The sequence below is a fragment of the Euleptes europaea genome, chromosome 12, assembly GCF_029931775.1.
Source record: "Euleptes europaea isolate rEulEur1 chromosome 12, rEulEur1.hap1, whole genome shotgun sequence".
NCBI classification, from domain to species: Eukaryota; Metazoa; Chordata; class Lepidosauria; order Squamata; family Sphaerodactylidae; genus Euleptes; species Euleptes europaea.
In genome coordinates this window covers 48139460-48163301 of record NC_079323.1, presented here as the reverse complement: position 1 = coordinate 48163301, position 23842 = coordinate 48139460, and the positions used below count along the sequence as shown (strand labels likewise).

Here is a 23842-nt window from a genome sequence, read left to right as displayed (position 1 = left end):
CTAAAAGAAGTCTGGTATTCAGAGAATCTACTTAATTGCTGCCATCCTGATCTTATGAAATGTTCAGTTCACAAGCTCAGTAAAACTTTAAGAAGCCAAAATGGATCCTGCTTCTTGGTTGTTGTTTTTTTATGGGAAGGGGCAGGTGATGGGGAGGTGAAAACAAAATGCACACTTCTAAAATAACCTGAGAAGCTTAGTCATAATTCTAATGGGCTATTTACAAGATATTCATTATAAGTGGCACAACCTTTTTCATTGTTTGGGTTTTTTTAAAGCTACGGACAGGCTTACCATATGCATGGGCTAAGATTCACACAAAATATTTAGCAGCACTGTTATTATTTGAAATAGAGTAGAAACTGATAATGCTGGAATAATGACACGCTTAGCATCTGGAAACTGTTTAAGCAATAGAGGAAAAAGACACCAATGTATCTCTGAAGCAAAACAGTTGTACCTGAGCAGCCCTTTGGACTGTCTGCTAGTCCCCCTGTCCCTCTTGTTAATGCACTGGCCATTAAAAATTCTGACTTGTTTTGAAAAGAATGTCAATAGTACTTTTTAAATATTTCTGTTGCTAAATTATTACGTTTTTAACCACTGCAAAGGTATTTTACACTTTTGAATTGAAAAAAATACACCAGTAACATCTTGAATTTCAGTCTTGGTATCCTCAGCAATAGATGGAACACACAAAGAAGCTCAGTTTCCCTGAGTCCCACATGGGTTTAATCTTTGATTAATTGAACAAAAACTAAAAACCTCCAGACGTTATTTCTTTTAATCACAGGAAAGATAGCTCTTCTGTGGCTTTGCTGGTAAGAGAGCCAGCAGATGTCTGTCTGGTCTGGAGGGAATTTCCCTTTCTCAGGAGAAAACAGCTTAAATAGAAGAGGAATAGCCATATGCTGACTGTGCACTGCTTAACAGATGACGTAGAGAAGCATCCTTACAATGGAGAGGGGACTTTTAAATTAAATTTCATTGGAAATTCAATGCAATCAGCTGCAAGCAATTTACATGTTGGATCCAAGTTAGGTCAGATGATTGTCATCTGAATTATCTGGATACAAAAAAACACACACAAAGCAACCTCATTGAGCAACATGATTGGTTTAAGCAAATGCTATAAAGAAGATGAAATAAAAATGAGTGAGCCTCGATGTTCAAGGTCATTTAAGTTTAAATTTTCTTGAGGGAGAAGGCTTTATAGATTCACACTGGCATATATTTTACCATTCATGTAACAAGAAACTAAATTAGCATTTACAATACCAGTAAGAACTCTCTCTTCTTATTTTCTCCCAAGGAAACAGAAGCAGGAGTGTTTCCAATAGCTTTCAAACAGGAGTCCTTCAGGGCTTCCACTAGCAAACATATTAAGACACCCCCCCCCAAAAAAAAACCCAGCAGAATCTCAAATTAGATCTTTTTAATCAATATTTTTAAAGCCCACACATATAACAACAGTGTATTGTATATTAACTAATATTATAGATTTTTATTTGCTCTTGTTTTCGTGTGGTCAGTTAAATGAAACAATATGGTTCTTCGCCAATGGATCTCTGGACCCACAACAAAAGTCAACAGTTCCAACAAAGTAAACATATATTGGGGAGGGAAGGCGACATGATATAGCCCAATCTCATCAGATCTCAGAAGCTAAGAAAGGTTGGTACTTGGATGGGAGACCACCAAGGAAGGCTCCACAGAGGAAGGCTGTGGCAAACCACCTCTACTTCTCACTTCCCTTTAAAGCCCCTCACAGAGGTCGCTGTACATTTGTTGCGACTTGACAGCACATACACACATACATAATGTACATTGGTTAACTTAGTTCATTTATAGCCTGCTTTTCTTGTTGAGACTTAAGGCAGATTACAACTAAAAACAATGCAGCAAAAACAAGAGTAAGTATATGGGTAACAAGAATACAAGAGTACTATATACAAGGGTAAGTATACAGGAAACCCAGCGTCAAGGTAAGTTACCCTAAGAATGGTATAAAAAATAAAGAAATTCAAGTCTAGTTTCCCCCACTAAGGTAGAACTTCCTAACAAGTTAGCCTATGATCAAGCTAGATTTGAGTCCAAAAGCACCTTACAGACCAAAAAGATGGGGGGCGGGGCAGGAGCTCTGACTTTCAAAATAACATACCCCTCAAAAATCTTGTTGGGCTCTAAGGTGCTACTGGACTCAAACCTAGCTGTTCTACACAGCTATCCTCTGAAACTATGATCAAGGTATTGCAGAAGCTCAGAACACTCAAGTTCAAAAGCTACCATTTTATATACATTCATATGAAGAAAAACATATTAAGAAAAATACTGAAACTGGGGGAAATAGCCCTCTTTTTTAAGTCTGTCACAGTGGGATTTGTACATAATGAATAACCTTCTGAGTCCAACACAACTCATGTTTTTTTTCCAAGCAAGCGTGCACACATGAAAATCAATCATGTCACTCTCTTCTCAGAATTTCACATAGACTTAACAAAAGCCAATTAGGCCCTCAGGATAGGACCGAGTGAAAAGGTTCTAGAAATCTGTCACTCATAACAAAGGAGCAGGAAGAAATTAGAAGAGATTTTTTTTGACTGACTCTAAATTGATGTCAACAAAAGAAATCCTTGTAAATGATAGCATCCCCTTCACCCCTGCCCCACACAAAGATAAGCACTATTCTAATAATGCAACTGGCCTGTTATAGTCAGATGGCAGATTTTGTTTTACTTGGAATCTTACATCAGCAGATTACTGGCAAGGTTTTGGCAAACACTGTAGTGAATCTCCTAGCTTACGACTTCGCATGATACTAACCTGTGGATTAGAGTCATGCTAAGTACAAATTTCTATAACCATTAAAAAGGGTAACAGTGAGGGTTAGAAGTCACAGATTAGGCTAGAAACATATTCTACTGCTGGCAGAACACCAATATTAGCACTTCAGTACAATGGAAGTTAAAAGGTTTACTGGCACATGATTGTGCAAAGGTATTCACTAGCATCTGGTTAGAATTAGCACTCTGGTTCTCGCCTACCCTCATGGGCAGAGTTAGGAACTGTTGAGTCTGTGTCTGTCTGTGGCTGGGCAGCTGTACCTCAAACATCTGCAGGGAATTTTAAGATTAAAAAAATGTTTCAAGGACCATTTTCTAAAAAACTTGGAGAAGAGAGTCTGAACCCTTGCGTTTCAAGCACCTGTATTATTTGACTGAAGAAAGCACAAGATAAAACCTTGTTTATTAAAACATTACAGCAACACCTGGACTAAATTAATACCGAAAGCGCCATTTATGCCAAAAGAAGGACATGAAGAGGCATGCATTGTCTTTCTGGCTGCTACTGAGTACCAGCGCGGTGTAGTGGTTAAGAGAGATGGACTCTAATCTGGTGAACTGGGCTTGATTCCCCACTCCTACACATGAAGCCAGCTGGGTGGCCATGGGCTAGTCATAGTTCTCTTCCAACTCTCTCCACCTCACCTACCGCACAAGGTGTCTCTTGTGGAGAGAGGAAGCAAAGGGAAGGAGATTCCCCTAAAACGGCAGAGAAAATCAGCATATAAAAACCAACTCCTTCAATATTTAAAGCATATGACATAATTTCCCTTTTTTACAAAATTGCAAAAAAACAAAAAAAAACACACCCAGCTACTTCAAATAATAAGCTCCAGACCAAGATGAAACCTCTGGACTATTGCATCAACTACTTTTGACATACATTTTAACAACAAGAAATATCTAGAATACACATTTTCCCCACATCACAATACTATAAATTAATTAATTAATTCAGCCTGTATTTCACTTTAATATGTGTAATTCAGGAGGGATGTATACAAACAGGAAATTTTTGGGAAGGACATTTCTCTATTCTTTTTTCGCTAAGATGCCCTTTTGCGAAAAGTAGGTCTGGTTTGTTGGATTTTTCTTGCTGTTGTAATAATGCAGGCTTATATTAAAATTGCTAAAGCAAGATTTGATGCTTTATTCAGCCCTCATTGGATTGGTAAAGAAGTTTAAATCATGACTCATTAAATATATACCATTTCCCTTTCCCCATCTTCTGCCCAAACCATACTGGAATTAAACAGAAAACTTGAAAGCCTGTTGAATAACACTCAATGATAACGTGTTGTGGTGCTAACTGAGTAATAAACACAATTACTTGAAACATCCAAAGCATCTATGATGATAACAAGCCAATGTAATAATTTGCTTCCCTAAAATACAAACACCATACGCCATATTGTAAACTGTAGGGTCATATAGAAGCATCATCATGATTGTGTTGGAAGTAAGATTTTAAATGTAATCTCATTTTTTAAAAAGCCTTAAAAGTTAACATTTAGTAACCCAAAATATAACTACTGTTACTGCTGTAGTATAAAAATAGTTTAAACAATCTAGGACACTGGTTCCCAACCAGGGGTCCATGGACCCCCAGGGGGCCGCGAGAACTAAATTAAGGTCTGCGAAACAAAGTTATAAACCCATAATAAATTAATATTTTCAATTAAAAGTTCTCTATTATAAAAATATATATTCAAATATTATTCTAAGTTTAATGTTTAACTAACAGTTATGATTAAAGTTTATTTTCAAATTCTCGGAATTTTTATTTTGAACCTTGGGGTCCCTGCACCGAACAAAAAAGTCCTAGTGATCCCTGGTCAAAAAAAGGTTGGGAACCACTGTTATACAAGGAAGTAGGAGGGTTGCCCTACTAGTGGAGTGTGAAACTGTACGCTGTCAGGACGCTCTTCTTTGCTCAAGTGAAAACATGGAAATTTGAGTTTCTTTGATAAAATAGAAAATTTCTGGGACCCCCATTCCTCCTTAATCCGAACTGAAAAAGTTTGATCTGAGTTAGCCATCGGGATTAGCGACAGGAGCCTTATCAATCCGATCAGCCTAAACCATAATAAAGAGTCGGAAGGATACCTTTTGATTGACAAGAACTATCACCAATGGGTCCAAGGGAAGGGGAGGGTGATTTTTCTTCCTGATTTTCCGGCGAAGAATATCCTGCCACGTTTGCAGTAAGGGAGCGCCTGGAACGGAAGACCCTCTATAACAACCTATCTATCATCGGAACTAAAATAACAGGAAGTAGTTGTAGGACCGATTACGCGTCGCACTCGAGTTACTTGGAAATCATTCCTGAAGGAACAACCATCGAGAAGAGGCGGTAGAAGGTCCACGGCACTAGCAACTTCCTGTATACTTCCTGATCAGCCCGACCTAGAGCGACCGAAAAAAACTCACTGGTATTTCAAAACTTTAAAACGCAATTCTAGAGCCAATTTCGACTCTTTTCAATCCGAAAAATTATAAGGCTGATGTTTGAATTATTATCTTTTAATTAGAACTTTAAAGGCCCTGTCTGTGGACATATATTTTACCAGCTTTTTTTGGCTTAATACATAGCCCTGCTCCTATGAAATCAAAGGGAATTTTACAGAATTCAAACATGGAAAAAAAAATACAGGACATGCTTGCTAAACATTCTGAGGCGACAATTAAACAATTAAAACAGATTTCAACACAGATGGCTCAACTGATTTCAATGATGACGACTCTTGACCAATCATCACAGGTAGGCAATCAGAAGTTGGATCTGGTTATAGAAGACATAAAAGTCTTGAAAATTCATACGATGACCACAAATACAGACATACAAGCAATGGACTCTTCTGCCCAAAAAGTCATGGAAGAATACAAGGATACAAAGAAGAAGACAGAAGTTCAAGAAAGCAACCAGCCGGCGATAAAGAGATCAGACATACAAGAAATAGACTTTTCATTTAAAAAAGTCATGGAACGACGTGTGGATATAAGGAAGAAGAGAGCAGGTCAAGGAATACAGATTGAAGCCACGATGGAGATGAAGCCCAGAAAGAGTTATTTTTGGATACGTATCCTGTCTGAGGAAATGAGAGAGAACAAAGAAATCCTGTTCCCATACCTGACTGGCCTATTTCAGTTACAGAAGGAAGTATTAGACCATGGTTAAAGGATTGATTTAAACATGATTGCTGGATCCAAAGGCTTTGATAGTGTGGACGGGTGGCATGGCTATTAATGATGTAGTGGAATTAAGATTAAGACATCATTTTGGGAATAAAGGGCTAGAAATTCTTGAGAAAAAAGACTGGATTGTTAAAATGTTTGAAGTGGCAGAAATGGCAAAACTCACAGCTATTCTAAATGAAGAAAATGACGTTCGGTTTCTGGGGGAATGGGGTGTGTGGATGCATTATTGTGAATATGAGTTAAAATTGGGAAGAATGGAAGAATATTTTCTAATCTGATCCAGAGGATTATTTCTGTTTTTTTTCATAATGAATAAGCATAATTATATTTACTAACAGATTATGGTTTTTTTTTATACAGGATATTGATAGTTTATTAAGATTAGATTAACTACGACGAGATGAACTTTTTATTAAGAGGAAGATAGAGGTGAAGGGGAAGTCAAAATTTTCCATTTCTTTTTTTTCTTTTTTTTTCTTTATTATATGTTATGGAACTATAACAACTTTAGGTTAGAATTGAAATTTTATATTGTCATAGATGTTGTTTAATGCAATGGAAATTTTTTAGTATAAAATCCAATAAAATTTATATTAAAAAAAAAAAAAAAAAAAGGTTGGGAACCACTGATCTAGGACCATCGTATCTGCAGGACCGTCTCTCCTGGTACACCTCCCAGATAGCATTATGCTCTGCTAATAACAACTTGCTGGTAGTCCTCAGCCCAAAAAGTATTTGGCTGTCCTCAACCAGGGCCAGGGCTTTTTTTGGCCCCGGCGGATCTCTCTCTTTAGTGAGACCAGGACCCTGCGGGATTTAGACTGAGATGTTCAGCCAAGCCTATGATTGAGGGCAGCAACGGTCTCCATCTCAGCTTGGCCTCCTTACCCTAACTTTCTTTCTCCAGCTTAAGTGGGGGCTCTGTTTCCCCAAGCTCTCCGTGGATCTGTGCTCTGATAAACTGGCACCAACCTGATTTTAATAATGGATATTGGTTTTAAATTGGAATATGGAATTATTGTATCTATTGTGTTTTTAACCAGATGTGAGCCGCTCTGAGCCCGGTTTTGGGAAGAGAGCGGGTTATAAATCAAAATATAAATAAATTATATAAATAAATAAAGCAAAATTGGCACTTAAAAGAAGCACTCAACAACTCTTCTGTGAAACCTTTTATTGTGTCAACATTTTTTTAAAATGTCAGTCCTTATGGATACAGCTTTAATAAACATGTTAAATTTTATCATTTCTTTCTGCCAGTGTCTGGCTAATCACAGAAGTTTTAAAAAATACACATAGTACATATGAAACTACATACGAAATTCCCTTATACTCAATCAGACCACTGTTCTATCAAAGTCTAGTCAGGTTGACAGCGGCTCTCCAGGGTCTCAGGTAGAGGTATTTTGCATCATTTACTACCTGAACCTTTTAACTGGAAATACCAAGGATTTAATCTGGGACCTTCACATGCCAAAAGGATATTCTATCACTGAGCCACAGCCCCTCCCCATTTTGTTGTTTCAGAAGTAAGTGAAAGAAATACTACTATTGCCCTGACCCAGCAAGTGTGATCTCCCTTCTGTATTCAGTCCCCCATATTTCAGAGAGGTGGTTATACTGGCAGTTAAGACACATAGGATTGCCAAGTGAACTGTGGGTGCCTTGAAACAGAAATAGTTTTTCATTGCTTCTATAACAGGTGATCCAGCTCTACATACCCTTTTGTTCACTGTTCAGTAGAAGAGAACTCTGTACAAACTAGCACAAAGCAATGTTGCAACTTACATTGTGTTAAAATCAGTGGACTACTTGCTATTATTTAATGGAACATAATTGCATCATATGGTTTTATCCTTGACACCACTGACAAAAGTTTAATTTAACAATGGAGCTTTCTGGCCTAATGGATTAAAAGCTGAACTCTGATCAACACCACAGATCAAGGGTACAAATTCTACTTCAAAGGGTTAAGAAAATTAAAAAAAAGATTGTATGAGACTTTCGGAGATATAATGCAATGAGATAAGTGATTAAATGTAAGTAAATAATTATTTGCTTATTTACCTAAATAATTATTTACTTAGAAATTTGAAAAATAATCTTAAACATAAGGTATAATACAGGCATATAGGTGAGAAGCTCTTCAGGCATTATCTTGATTCAACTCAAAATTATGTGAATTGTAGATTTCAATGGAACATGGAGATTCAACCACTACTTGGTGGTTTATTCTAAATAAACAGGCTATTTCAATGGCTGCCTTCAGATATCATGAAGAATCAGAAACTTATTGTGACAGGCACATCCCTAGCTTATCATGCTTTCTCAACTCTCTTCACATGCAGAGCAAGACTGATACCTTTCAGGTTTTGGAAGTTTTCCATCTAAATCTCATTTACTGTAACATGTGAACACATGTACCTGGGCATATTGGAGTTCAGTTTCATTTTCACAAACTCAGATTTTACACCAGGTTTGAATAATATAGTATCCCAGTTTATTGGGGGGGGGGGGGGACGACAGATTCCAATTTTTTAAGATCATGACAGATTGGAAACTCACTGTGTGAGTAGAGAGGCAAGGGAGGAAGAAGAATGCAAGCATCACAACAAGCCAGTTTTATGACCGAAATAAAACTGGCTTGTTCTGATGTTTGTATGCTTCTTCCTTCTTTGCCTCTCCACTCACACATGGACTGTGCAACAATGAAATCTAATGGAGAAATGTGTGAAAAGTTCACCTCAGAAGTCATGAACAATCGTTTGTTCATGACTTCTGAGGTGAACTTTTCACAAATATCTCCATAAGATTCCATTGTTGCACATTCGTTCATTCACAACAGCTCCCTAAAATGCCTTCGTTGTAAAAGAACCTATGTCACAGCCCAAGTTACGCATGAAATATCAAACATTATAAGAGTGAATGCATCTGTAAGGAAATACTGTAATCAGTACAGAAACCATGTCTGCTGATACTAGGCAGTTTTTTTTAATCAGGTTGACTTGAATATTCTCAAATACCCCATTATTTTCTGTGATGGTACTGCCAAATATTATGTCTGCTGCTACCAGATGAACACGTGAAACTTTTACAATCATATGCCAAGCCCAACGTTTCCTTTTCTGTTTTTGCATACTGGCACTCTGTTTCTATGACAGCACTAGAAGCATTTGCACTGCTCTCCAAGAATCACTATATGTTGGCAGCATTACTCCAATTAATTCTTTTGAGACATCAGCTTACAATTTGTTTTTTTTATTATCAAAATATTTTAATACAGGAGTTAATTTGATTAACTGCTTGTTTTTCAAACGTCTTGCCTAAATTTACATCCCAGATCTCCTATGCATTATTTTACAGTTGATGATACAAGATTTCATGTTTAGTATGCATGTTCTCAAAATAAATTCACCATTTCAAATGTTTAGTTCTTTTTCTTTTGCTGAAAGCATAGTCTACAGAATACAGGATCCCTATGTCCTTTTCAATTCACCTTTCACCTAAGCCTTGAACCCTGTATTTGCATTTTAGTTATTCATTTTTAGACCCACTATCTGTACCTTTTTTTGAACTGTGTAAGTCTTCACGTTCCTGTAATGTTTTGCCTCAAATCAGACCATTGTCAATATGTACCTTGGAAAATTCAGTTTCTTCAAAGAGATGTTGTACCTGCCTATGAAAGATCTCAGCTGCTTCAAAAACAATATCCTAAAGGGAGTAAAAAAGTGCATAAAAGTAAACTCTGTTTAAGCAGTGGAATTAGAAAAAAAATGATTTATTTAGTGGTGAGAATTTTTTAGCACCAGTCATTTCACCAAAATAACTTTCCCATGAGTCCGAAAAAGTGTTTTCTTTCAATGCAATTGTTCAACTATTTTAGATTTAGCCACAATTGTAAAGCTGTATTTTGTCATCCTTTATTTTCTTCCAAAAATGAGTCCAGTTCTTTGTTTAAATCTAATGGAACCTTTCTAGTGTGTTGGACAGACTATCAAACACATTGCCTGTACCTGGATGGCCCAGGCTATCCTGATCTCATCAGGTCTCAGAAGCTAAGCACAGTCGGCCCTGGTTAGTACTTAGATGGGAGACCACCAAGGAATATCAGGGTCAATATGCAGAGGAAGGCAATGGAAAACCACCTCTGTTAGTCTCTTGCCTAGAAAACCTTACTGGGTTGCCATAAATCGGCTGTGACTTGACGGCACTTTATGCACACATCAAACACACTGCTATTACGTTCTAAGAAATCAACCTCATATTTATCGGAAGGTTTAGCTATACATTCAAATATATCTGGAAAACTGTTCTTCATCATGGCTGCTCTGTAAGTTGCATATCAGGCAGACACAAAGACAAACTAGGGCTCAGGGTTTACAATCCAGAATTGGTGCTCTGTTCCCACTAAAATTTTAGCTCACCTTTGTTTCTATTTTCATTTCCACATATACCTGTTGTGGGAATTATTTCTCAACTGTAGTTTTCATATATATATATATATTTTCCTTTCAATATGGTTTCTACATTACCCAGTTTAAGTAAACATGAGAAATAATCTAACCTTCATTACAGAAATGATCTGGGACCACTGGGTTATAAACTACTGTTATCTAGATGGATTCAATTAAAAAACAACCACAGATTTTGATCTGTAATGCCAATCACAAACTGCTCTCTTATGAGAGAATCTGTTAACTGCCCATAGTCGCAACTCTGATTCATCATCATCTTGAAACCTGTTAAAATGTGGCCAAATGACTTACCTTCCCTGTGATATGTTTTTTTTTCAAACATCACATTTTCTTTAGAATGCAATTCTCTCTGAACTTCCATATATTTTAGCTCACACTATCAGAACGGCTACTATGAACAATTGCTTATGATTCCACAAAATCCAGGAATATACCTTCTTTATGCTACTCTACTCTCATTACCAGCAGTGCAATCCTAAGAGGGGGGAGCCCTTAGGAGGAGGCATGACGCCAGCGTAAGAGCCACATGAACCATCGAAATGGGCATTTACACCAGCGCTGGGGAGCAGCGAGGTAGCGCCATGCATGGGTGCTGGCACAGCCGCAGCACACCTCCAGTGCAGGGGCTTGTCCCAACACCAAAGGGGGCATTCCTGGGGGCAGAGTGACTTTAGTCAGCTCCCTGAGCCCTTTCGCCGCGGGAATGCCCCCTTTTGCCGGTACCTCACACCAGGCATACATTATTGTCTTCAACTGACTTACAAGGCTGTAATTCTTGTTAGGACTGCACGACTGGTAAACTGTCAGCAGCTTTCAAACTACGCCAGTTTCATTCTGACGTAACTGTATGAACCAATCAAGCCTGTCCCTGGTTGTGCTGGCTTGAACCAATTATCCATGCTGAACTGTCCACCACAAATTACTTTCCAACACAAGCCGGTAACAATTAATCATAGGACAGTACGGTTGCTGAGTCCCTCTTTGCCACCGGTGGGAGATTTTTGGGGCGGAGCCTGTGGAGGGCAGGGTTTGAGGAGTGGAGGGACTTCAATGCCATGGAGTCCAATTGCCATAGTGGCCATTTTCTCCAGTTGAAATGATCTCTATTGGCTGGAGATCAGTTGTAATAGCAGGAGATCTCCAGCTATTACCTAGAGGTTGAGCAAACCAAAATCAACACCTCTGCACTAATATCAAGGATAAGGAAAGTAGTGCAGGAATCTTAGGCTATAGTTACTACAACACAAATGAGTGAAACATCAAAGTGTAATCAATGCATACAATAGTGGAAAGGGACAAACATACAACTATATACAATGGTATTTCAATAGTCCACAAAGGTATGTATAAATGTGTTTTTTTTCAATAGTCCATAAGGGTACATAGATCCAAGAAGATTCCAATAGTTGGTCACAAGACCTCAGCAGATGTGTAAAAAACTATTACATAATAGTCTTTTACACATCTGCTGAGGTCTTGTGACTAACTATTGGAATCTTCTTGGATCTATGTACCCTTATGGACTATTGAAAAAAACACATTTATACATACCTTTGTGGACTATTGAAATACCATTGTATATAGTTGTATGTTTGTCCCTTTCCACTATTGTATGCATTGATTACACTTTGATGTTTCACTCATTTGTGTTGTAGTAACTATAGCCTAAGATTCCTGCATTACCTTGAGGTTGGCAACCCTATATGACAGCCAAAAATACATGGATAGCTTTTCTGTCAAAAACTATTAAAAAGAAAAGCATATACAGAGGCATACACACCTTAGAGATTTCAAGAGATATAAAGTAGATAACCAGAATATTCTAGTCAGCTTTGAAGTGACTGGCTAATCACATACCACTGCCAGTGGGAGGGAAAGCTGTGGAGCTCTACAGAAAAGACCTGTGAAGTAAGGTGGGGATGGCTTCAAACATCTCCCCTTCTTGGACAACTCACCAACTGCACTTCTAGGTGGCTTGCCCAGCTCTAACAACTTTTAAGTAGAATGGAAGAAACCTACTGCTACTTGGGCAAGAACATGGTTACTACTACAGAGGGAATCTGAACCAAGTAACATTAAAAAATATATATGGTATTAACTTAAGTACATTTCAAGGGATCAAAAAACTAGGTTAAAAATGTTGAGGGGAGATTATACAAGTTACCATTTCCATACTGTAATTGCTTTTACTGGCAGAAAGTTTTTCCTTTAGAAAAATAAGCTTGCAATCTAATTACATGTTTATGTCCTATCAGCTTAATTGAGCTCTTGCTCCAGCAGGCATTCTCAATAAGGTTTAGTGACTAAAATAAAATGAGGGTAAATCAAAGAATAATTAACAAAATGTTAATAGAACTAGCTTATTCAGTGCTTTGTGTTTGTTACTTTATTACTTTTCGTAAAGGGACTGGGGGGTGGGCTCATTTTCCAACATGGGCTATGTTTGCTGATTTATCTATTTGTTTCATTTACACCTCAACTTTCTTTCCAGTGAGGAAATAAAAGTGGATAACATTGTTCTCCTCTCCTCCTTTTTCTTCACAACAATTTTGAGAGGAAGTTAGGCTGCGTGTGTGTGACTAGCCTAAGGCAGAGTGGGGATTTTTACCTGGGTCTCCCAGATGTGAGTCCAACACTGTAACTACTACACCACACTGGCTCCCTGTCTGATTCCCTCCCCTCTGTGTTAGGGTCCGGACTGCTCCAGCTAGCTGGGATGCCATAATGTGCACATAGGACCACAGACTGGCACAAGAGCAGGGCACTGCTCCACTGAGGTGAACCAATATTCCAGAGGATGTAGTGATGGCAAAGGTGGTTTTAAAGGAGGACTAGAAAGATTAATGGAGGATAGATCTAGCAATGGTTACTAGCCATGGCGACTAAAGGACTAAAGAAAACCTCTGAATACCAGTACCAGGAGGCAACATCAGGGGAAGGCCTGGCTGCCACTGTATAAAACAAGATACTGGGATAGGCTACTGGTCTGATCTAGCAGAGCTCTTATGTTCTTATTAAAACTTTGCTATACAGTTCACAGGATTTTTTTTCCACTACATATAATTTCCCAACAATTCAAATTTTTATTCTGTATGAAGTCTCATTTTGCTTTTCATACATTTAAAATTACCACACTATGCCATTATTGCCACACATTTCTTTTAATATAGGAGTATTTTACCATCATCTCAAAATCTTAATGAGAAACCTATAGTGGTACTAATGTTTTTCATTAATATCCAAACTGCAACCTAAATCGATACCACTGAAGACAAAGAAAGTAAATACATGTAACTGACAAGTGAACTGGCAAACTCAAAAAACTTCCTATCAATTTATACTTTACTGAAACATGAAAGCATTACATGAAAAAAGAATACAAACAAAACACAATAACATCTGCAGGCTACAAAACACTTGTATGCCATACTTTGCTACAAATAATTTCAAATGCTAAACAGAATGTATACTTAACATGGCATTTGTAACAGATATAGAAGCTTGTTTAAAAATAAATCAATTTCATGTCAACATCAGTATTCTTACAAACTAAAACTAAAATCTGTCAAAGAATTCACAATGAATGATTTACAAAAAGATTCAGATAGATAGTGGGAGAAGCAACTATGTGTTGTTCAAATGGTTTTCCTGAACAACAGATTAATTTACCAAGCATACAGTTAAATATTTTACTTGGTACCTCAGATCTGAAACATTCACAGCTCTTCTGTGGCAATTTAAAATTACTTATAATACCTGCAGCTGTGGGAAATCCTTTATTCAAGTCAATGCTTCAAGTGAAAAACAATGATTAAAATACTTCACACAGCTCCAAACATATCTAGTGTCTGCCTGGCCCACGCACACGAATGTGCATGCAAACAGTCTGTATTACATTAATGCAGTAAGCACATTAATAGTCTACCAATACAAGATCACTGAAATAATACATGGAATATGGGACATGCGCTGCAACACCACCTAGTAGATGCAAATCAGCACAAGAATAGCCAGATTCCATTTCAGAAACTATTTTTCTCTTATAAAACCCCCCACATAAATCACATATCTTCATTACATTTTATTTCAAATTTCAGATTAGACCAGCTTGTTTATTCTCAAAATTACAAACCTATAATGAGCACATCTGTTCTACCTGCTGTTTAACATAGTTTATTTCTTCACTATCTACTCACTTTTTTGGCTTATTTCCTAACCATTTCTTTTGTTTCCACAGAACTGACCTCATTACAGAGGAAGCGCTCCACCACATAACATGCATCTCCAGTTCTGGATGTGTTCTGCTCCTTCTTCTTATATTTTCTAATAGTACAATAAATGCTAATAAATGCCAATGGCTACTCAAATAATAACTGCCAAAGTGACTTCTAATGAAAGGAGTATGGGAGAGAGAGAAAAACTTACTTGCTACTTCCAGCGATGCATTATGGCTCACAGCTTCACCAAGGTAGTTTCTTGCTACACAGACATAGACTCCTTCATCAGGCCTACTCTTGCGACCATGAACTATGCGTAAGAAAAATAAAGATCCACTGGGCAGCAACATCCGATGAGAGCGAGGATCATCTTTGTCAGTTTCAACCCTTTCTCCTCCTTTATACCATTCAATAGTTGGTGCTGGCCTGCCCTCAGCCTTACAGTTTAAAGTTGCTGGTTCCCCTTTAGACACAATTAGATCCGAAGGATGTTCAACAATTCGTGGTGGGAAATCCTCTTGGCGAAGACGCGAACCTGAAAGAAATAATGATAATAATTTTAAAATGTTTTCCTACTTCTTTAGGTCTAAAAGAAATGCTCAAGCTTTGATTTATAAAAGCCTAAGCCATTACAACTGCATTTTAAGACCATTACTTGAAAACACATGAAAAAGGTGGAATGACAAAGACCCACGCATGTACTCAGTTGAATGCATACACAGCCTCCATGACTGCCGCAATTTCACCTAAACAGGAAGTCCACTTAATGTATATGCTTCCTTTGAATGAGTGCAATTATTTCTTATTATTCAGAATGCACTTCATAAACATTATGTTTTTAAAAGGTGCAACTGGATGCTAATGAAGATTATTCATCATATTGGTTTCACTAACCATTTGAGCACATTCTTATGTTTATGTATTTTTATCTCAATACAGCATTGTAGTTATTATTTTGATTATGCTTCAACATACATTAAACTTCCTATCATTCTCAAAATTCAAAATAAAGAAACTTTTTAAAAACACATAACAGCCTAGAAACAGCCAATACTGAATACTTAAATTGACATAATATACAATCAATAAGTATAAAGTGATATGCTTGTAGCTGATCCCAGTTCATTGACGCACTGTTCGTAAACCGGGAATGGCTCTCTGGTGAAATAAGGACATTCTATCTTATGACTACACAAGGCCCAAAAATAACTGAATCAGCGGCAAGATTCTTATAGCTAGCAATCAGGTATCGTGAATGGTGTGTAGCTTTCCTTAATGGCTGATTTGGGATGGTTTTATCCAAGTTTATTTATTTGCACTCCGTTTTATCCAAATGTATGTTCTTCCTTTTTATATGCCAATAAAGGCTTGTTTGTTGTGTAAGTATAAAGTGAGACAACTGATAAAGTGAGACAAGAATTGTATAAACGTATACTGCAAATTTCAGCTGCAACTTTTAAACAAAGGCTCTTTCAAAGGGCTTTGCTTACACCCTAATGCCCAAGAAAGAGACAGATAATTTCACAAACTCTAATAAGGAGTTCTACATCTTAATCACAGAGCCTGTTTAGTGGTGGAAACTCAGGTGCAGATCTTATCAAACAGGCCCTGTGATTAGGTGTAAACTCAGCAAAAACATCTCAGATAATCTCAACAAGGTAAAAAGTAAAGGTAGTCCCCTGTGCAAGCACCGGGTCATTCCTGACCCATGGGGTGATGTCACATCCCGACGTTTACTAGGCAGACTATGTTTTTGGGGTGGTTTGCCAGTGCCTTCCCCAAATCTCAACAAAGGAGGCACAAAATGTGTAAACAAGTAGGGCTAAGGCTATGCAAAGCCAAAACTTTTAGTTGTTTTTAATTCTGCACAAAAACCATCTGGTAATCAATGTAGTTTATTTCAAGGTTATTTCATATACGGTTCCAGTAAGGAACCTGGCTGCAGCATTTTTGGACCAGTTGTCACTTCAAAACAGCGAGGAGCTCCTGTTATTTCACTGAACAAAACGTGAAGACTTCTTCTAGGCCAGCGTTTCCCAGCCCGCGGGTAGGGACCCACAAGTGGGTCACAAAGCCTGTGGAAGCGGGTTGCAGGCTCTTGTGGACTTATGGTGGGCGTTTCCTTTCCCTCCTTGCCCAGCCAAACTCACACTGAATCTCTGAGGTGGAGGAGGTAAGGCATGGCAAGCCAGCCAACCAACCAACAGTCCGTGGTAAGCAAGGGTGAAGCCGCAGCTGCACATGGAAAGCAGAGATTGTAGCATTGCCCAGCACTGCAGCAGCCAGCTCTGTCTTCCCCCTCCTTTTTTTCTTTTCTGTGACTGCAGTCCTCCCCCCCACTTTCCTTTGATAGTGATGCCACCTAGCTGTTTCTTAGCAGAGAGCCACCAGAAAGGCACACATGTGCACTTCTCCAGCTGTCCCAGCATCTGGAAGCTGAGTAGCCACCAACGGCTTAATCCCTTCCAAACTGGCCAAATGCTGGGTATAGAAGATGCTGAGGAGTGTGGGCACATGCCCTGTGAGCTGCCCCAGTAGCCAGAGCCACTTGAGAGGTAGGCAAGTCAGTCCTCATTGGTAGGCACATTGGCAGGAGCCATGAGGCTAGTAAGTCCAAAGCTGGACACTAATCATATAGATAGAGGAACTCAAATGCCTCAAATAAGGGCATAAAAAGCATAAAAAGCATAAAAGAATTATGCATAAAAAGCATAAATATATAATAAAAGAGTAATAAATATTGGTAAAATTGCAAATAAATGCTGGTGATAATAGTTAAACTGCCAAATTACATTAAGTAATGTAACATGAAGATTCAAGAAAACTAAAAAAACATTGTACTACTACAATGCATACCTGTTTGCTATGGCGTGGAAGATTAAAGCAATATAATCTGGTATGAAGTGTACCAGTTTCCCATGAAAAACTTGCTAAAAAAATACAGTTTCTATAAGAACCTGTCATGAATCTTCTGATGGTTCTTGTGTTTTCCTGTCTTCTACTCAGACATTCAGTGAAGCTTTTAAAAACTTACTACATAATAGTCACACTTAAATAAGATATTTAAAGAGCTCTAGTTTATATGAGGTATTAGCTCCCCTGACACAAAGTACTAAAGCAAAACTTTAGGGTTAATTTTGTAGAGACATTTATACATTTAGAAAACAAAATATTTCAAATAGCCTTTTAAAGGATTAGTAACAAATCCCTGAAGGAATGCAGTCAACCTCAGTCATATTTAAACTTTAAAGTCAACTCTTCCAACATTCATGAAGCATTAGTTAAAACGAGGTTAATGAGGCAAAAAGAATATAAGGTGCAATACTTTTGCAGGTAAAACAATACGACAAGCCCCTATTGTAATTTAAATGAACAGTATGACAAAAAGATTTCCAAACTTAATTGCTGTTGGGGAATACTTGGATGTGAGTACTTCATATTTTCTATTTTTCTCTTGCACTTTTGTATTTTGTGCTGGTTTGTTTTTAAAACGGAATTTTCATTTTAATTTGAGGTTATGGATTTCTGTATCAAAGAAGTAGTCCTGAACAAAATGGTTGGGATTCAGTAGCCACTGCAGCATGACAAATCATGTTTTTAGTATTCTGTTTTGTGGAGATATGCTCAAGGATAAAGGGAATTTTTCCGTTTTTAGAACTGAGTAATACAGTAAGAAAGAATTATTTCAAGACAATTTTTTACTGAGATATAAATTTTACTTTATTGCAAAGAACAAGACCCTGCCAAATGCATTAAAATATTTAAAATGTTTTAATGGAAGTCCAATTACTGGACTGTCTTTCCACAAATTATAATAACTACAGTTTTTGGCACAAGAAATGGGTAATATGCAATGGTTTCATTTTAGAATGTTGTTATACAGAGAGAGGGGGGAGGGAGAACATAGTACAAAGAAAAATGATAAAAATTATGGCTGAGCAGGAAAAAAACCTTATATATAAACAAATGCCACTTCAAATTATATGCATATATTAATAGATAGCTGGTCGATTCTTTCCCATTTCAGAACACATGCATTTCTATCTTTAGACTTATAGCAGCCCAAGATATGATTATTCTTTGAGGAACTTAATGTTTTTTGTAATAAAATTAATATTAACAGTTTAAACAACTCTTCAACTTTAATTAATCAATCACCAACTAAAGATCTGTAATTCAACTTCCATGTTCCTGCAAAGACTTGCAGCCATCAAAAAATGCAAAGCGACTGTCTGATACTGTTTAGGAATTGAGACTACATAGTTCAATGAAACACATTAAATAGTATTATCTACCTTACAATGAAAAGCAAGTGTCAACAAACTAGTTATCCTATCCCAAAATACTTCTGCCCTATTGCAATGCTACCACATAGGGAAAAAGTCTGCTCCTAGTTTCTTACAAAACCAACAACTATTATTAGTGTTATTATAAATTCTTGATATTCTAACTTGTGACAAATGCCACTGATGCATGATTTCATGACAATTTGCAAAGCCTGAAAAAAATATGGCCCTCACCCTAAGAAAGTTCAGAGAATACCCTGGGGGGGACCCCAGGAAATTAAATAGCCTGAGGTTTTTTTTTATTATTAATTTTATAAAATGTTGCTACTATATGAGGATGCAGCAGCAAGTTCAAGTCATTAGGGCCAGAATTCCATCAGATCACGTTTCTCTTAAGCAAATAATATACAACTATATTGTTCTTTTTATCTTTAAGAAATCATTTATTTTAAAGGCATGTTGTACTTTAATATGGATCCAAAGTTCCATTAATGAAGGACCCTTCCTTTAACACAACATAAGTAGTCTTAGAGACAAATCAGATGACACTGTCATCTTCCCTGCACTCTTTTTATGACCCAAAACACCGCTGGGGGAGTAAAAGCAAATAACGAATGCCCCATGACCATTCTGGAGCAGAAAAATGGCATGGGGGGAAAGCAGGAGCCCATCCTCCCTCCCCACACCATGGTGGGCCTGACCAGAATTGGGCCCTAGGGCATAGTTAAAAGGAGTTCCCTGGTGGGAAAACACTGCTTTAAAATGGTTGGGTGACCCCAAGGATGCCTGTATTGTTTTGTTCATCCCTTAAAATTTTTGCATTAGTAAGAGGCTCCGCTGTTACTGGAATGAAAACTCTAGATCCAACCCTATAAGCTGAAATATAGAAGGAAAAACAAATTGTTGCTCAACCCCCATTTTTGAATAATTGTGTTTGTTTTAATTGCACCATGCACCATGAACTTGCCGAACCTGTAGTATTCTGAAATACAGAACTGTCATCTAAATTCTATGGGACTTTAACACTGTGGAAAGTTAACATGTATTCTCTGTATCCTTACCATGTATTAACATTTGTACTCCTCCTCACCTTAAACCACTGACTAAAATTAATAAGCTCTCCAAGAATATCAGGATACCTGGGTTGCTGTGGCACAAGGTTTTGTGCTCAATCTGTCACATCCACCAACACAACAATGCACACAGAAAAATGGCATGATGTCTTGAGAGCCTCTGGTTTACTTCAAGTACCGTTTTCCCACAAGTAATCCCACACCATCTTAGCAAATAATTTAGCTAGCTTCTTGTATTGCAAAGCAACCATTGACAGTCTTACTTCTGACAAAGTAGTCCAGACAATTTAATCTTGAATAGAATTTATTATGCCTAGAAGTATACTAGCAGTTTTGTTCCAAGTACATAATTTATTATTAGTACATCTCCTCCAGAAAGATTAGTGAAGAAACCATATAAATTTGTTACCTGCAACCTACAGAAACCTTTTAGATACACACAACTGCTTGAGTATGTGTTCTGAAGTTGCTTACTACTCATTCCTCAAGTGACAAAACTGACTTTCAGATGCATGCAAGAAGCAATCATCTTGCCTTAAAGAAACAATCAGGCTAAAACAAGATGGGATCTGAGGGAGAACAGCACAGTATTGCCTAAACATTAGATAAATTACACTATATATTTAGGTCGTTTTCCAGTGTGAGTTAACAAGTACAAGAAGGCACCACACAGCCTATATAAATCTTCCTGGAATGGCTGAATGCCTTCACAGGGATTAATTAGACGGACCTCTAAGGCCTTAAGGCTCACTAGCACCCTCTATGATTGCAAGGAATTAAAAACAAGCCAAGACTAGAAGCTTAAGGTGATAGATTAGCAACAACTCTCCCATCTATTAAGAGAAAAATCTCATGAGGCGCAGTCAAATCTAGGAATTTTACGAGTTGATGCAAAGGTACAAACCGTCTTGTTGATAGGAAAGTATCAAGCATGTAATGTTTAATTATTACCTATGAACAGGAAGGGGGAACAATACACGCAATTTCCAAATTACTATTCCCATAGTATTCATATTTGCAACCTCAGCTACTAGGAATCAGTAGCTCACAGCCCAAATTGTATCTACTTTCCATGGTATATATGCATTTTTCCCCTTTAGAGTTTTGTGAAATATTAAATTAAAGACTAAAACCTTAAATGTGGAATAAACCGTACCTCTTTCTAAGTGCCATACAACTCTTGTACTGTTTTGCTGCCATTTACTAACAACTACTCCATTCAAAGTTTTCCTATAACTCTGAAACTTTTAAGCTAACCATAAAAACAAATAGTGGAATTTGCTGAATATTAGATCATTTTATAATTTAGATAAACAAAGACTCCCAAGGCTGAGAATTTTTACTATTGCTTTGGCAACTAGCCACATATAAATCCCATGCAAACAAGTTCAGCAGAATAGAGAGTTTATTTTGATTAACCCACTATAAATCTTTCATATCCTGTAACACTGTTTTCCTGATAAAACCACAGGTGTATAATCGTACAAAAGTGGCTACTGAAAGTATCTGATGGAGCAGAAAATCAGATGAAAGGATATTCATATTTAACAAGGAAAACTGTCTAGAAACATAAAATATTGAATCCAAAAGCATGTTTAAAAGTTAAGAGTGCAGGATAACTATGTTAGACAGAAACACTACAATGCTATAAAATCAACAGTATACCTGTTCAGTCTTCCTGAAATTAATTTTCTATTTTATCAAAGAAACTCAAATTTCCATGTTTTCACTTGAGCAAAGAAGAGCGTCCTGACAGCGTACAGTTTCACACTCCACTAGTAGGGCAACCCTCCTACTTCCTTGTATAACAGTGGTTCCCAACCTTTTTTTGATCAGGGACCCCTAGGGCTTTTTTGTTCGGTGCAGGGACCCCAAGGTTCAAAATAAAAATTCCGAGAATTTGAAAATAAACTTTAATCATAACTGTTAGTTAAACATTAGAATAATATTTGAATATATATTTTTATAATAGAGAACTTTTAATTGAAAATATTAATTTACTATGGGTGGATAACTTTGTTTCGCAGACCTTAATTTAGTTCTCGTGGCCCCCTGGGGGTCCACGGACCCCCGGTTGGGAACCAGTGTTGTATAAAGTGGAAGAAAAGGAATCAGTCACTGAATCGGGATTTATTTATCTGGAAAAGTTGTATGTCACCTATCCAAGTGGCTTACAATTAAGACAATAAAATAACCATTAAGCACAAGACAGGACATGACAAGGATACAAAATAAACAATGACAATGATAAAACAGATCTCAGAAATGTAGAACACCATAAATTGGCATTTTTTAAAAAAGAAGATAACCCCCCCCCCCAGCTCATCTTGAGTAAAAAGTTATGCTTTTGTCTGGTGTCTACAGGAAAACAGGGTAGGTGCCAGGCAAGCCTCAAGGAAGAGAGCATTCCACCACTGAAAAAGTCCTGACAGCCACCCACCTCACCTCTGCTGGTTGGGGGCACACAGAGATTTAGACATTATTTCCCTCAGACACAAGGTGGAAATCTTACATGGTCTTACATCAGAAAGCAGGTGCTTCTTTGTACAGGGTAAGGCACACCATGTAGTCATCAGAGCAATGAAGGTTTTCATCAATGGTATATATTCAAGGAATAATAATGAGACTCCCTAAAGGAAAACTCAGATAATTTCTGAGGGGAAGCCAGAGATATTGCCCAGATTTAAAGTGCTAGTCAGTGCTCAGTGCTAGTCTTTCTGGAGTGTATGTGAATGCGTGCCTAAGAAACTAAAGAAGAAAGGAAATCTCCCAAGACCTACAGATGTCCGACCACGCTTGCCATTCCTCACTCCAGCCTGTGCACTGGGGCCTCCTCCCCTGCAATCCAGGTTGTTAATGATATTTCCAGGGATCAAAAGTGACCACAGGAATGGAACTCAGGGAAAATCTGTGTTCCATGCATTGAGTTGCTGGATTTAAATCAGTATTTCTTCCCATGCAGAAATTAATAACTTGAAAGAGATAGAATCAAAATGCTAGATCAAAAAGGTCGCTGGTTCAAGTTGTACTTTCTGAAATCTTCAAAGTTAACAAGTGGTATTATGATTAGATTTATCGGAGCTCACGATATCGTATTAAGCCCTCATTCAACACTCACCTCCTTAAACTGTGAAAATGGGGGAAGGGGTAGTAAAAGGTCTCTAACTTGCAAAATCTTGTGTTTGAACACAAAGTTTACAGAAGTATTTCAGTCTACTTATGTATATATGAAATGGAGGCTTTCAATATAATAGTGGCAAAGAAAAAAGCAGGAAGAAAAAAGCTGCTAAATTGTTCAATTAGTTTACAGAAAAGGATCCGGGTTTTATATGACACATAATACCACCTGAAATTGAGAACATTTGAAAACTCACAGAACGTCAAACATTTCAACGACAATGATTTTAACTTCTGCTTCCATTTCCCATTATAAATAGCACCAGAAATCTGTTTTTGGTTACAAAGCAGAATCGCATTTCTCTCAAGACGGTGTCATAGTTTAGAATTACCTACCCAAGTGTTCCATTAAGCTTGCCTCATTCTCATGGTTTGTTCCAGGAAACAATCTCCACTGATACTCTGGGGGTCTCAAGCTATGAATGGATTCCACAGTGTCCCCATTCCTACCCTTCTGTATTGCTCTGGTATCTAAAGATAGCAGAGTTCATTCTACTCTTTGGGGAAAGGATTATTTCACACATTTCATTTTGGTATGCTGGTAATGGGGGGGCTTTGTAATGGGGGGACCCC

At 37.5% G+C, this 23842-nt stretch overlaps 1 protein-coding gene across 1 annotated transcript in view; it reads right to left on the bottom strand.

The window, feature by feature from the left end:
* The window catches only part of ROBO1 (roundabout guidance receptor 1), a 711324-nt gene that overhangs the window by 236403 nt on the left and 451079 nt on the right, over nt 1-23842 (bottom strand). The window contains exon 4 of the mRNA XM_056858074.1: nt 14942-15268. Coding sequence (XP_056714052.1) covers nt 14942-15268 — 327 coding nt within the window. The remainder of the gene's footprint in view (nt 1-14941; nt 15269-23842) is intronic.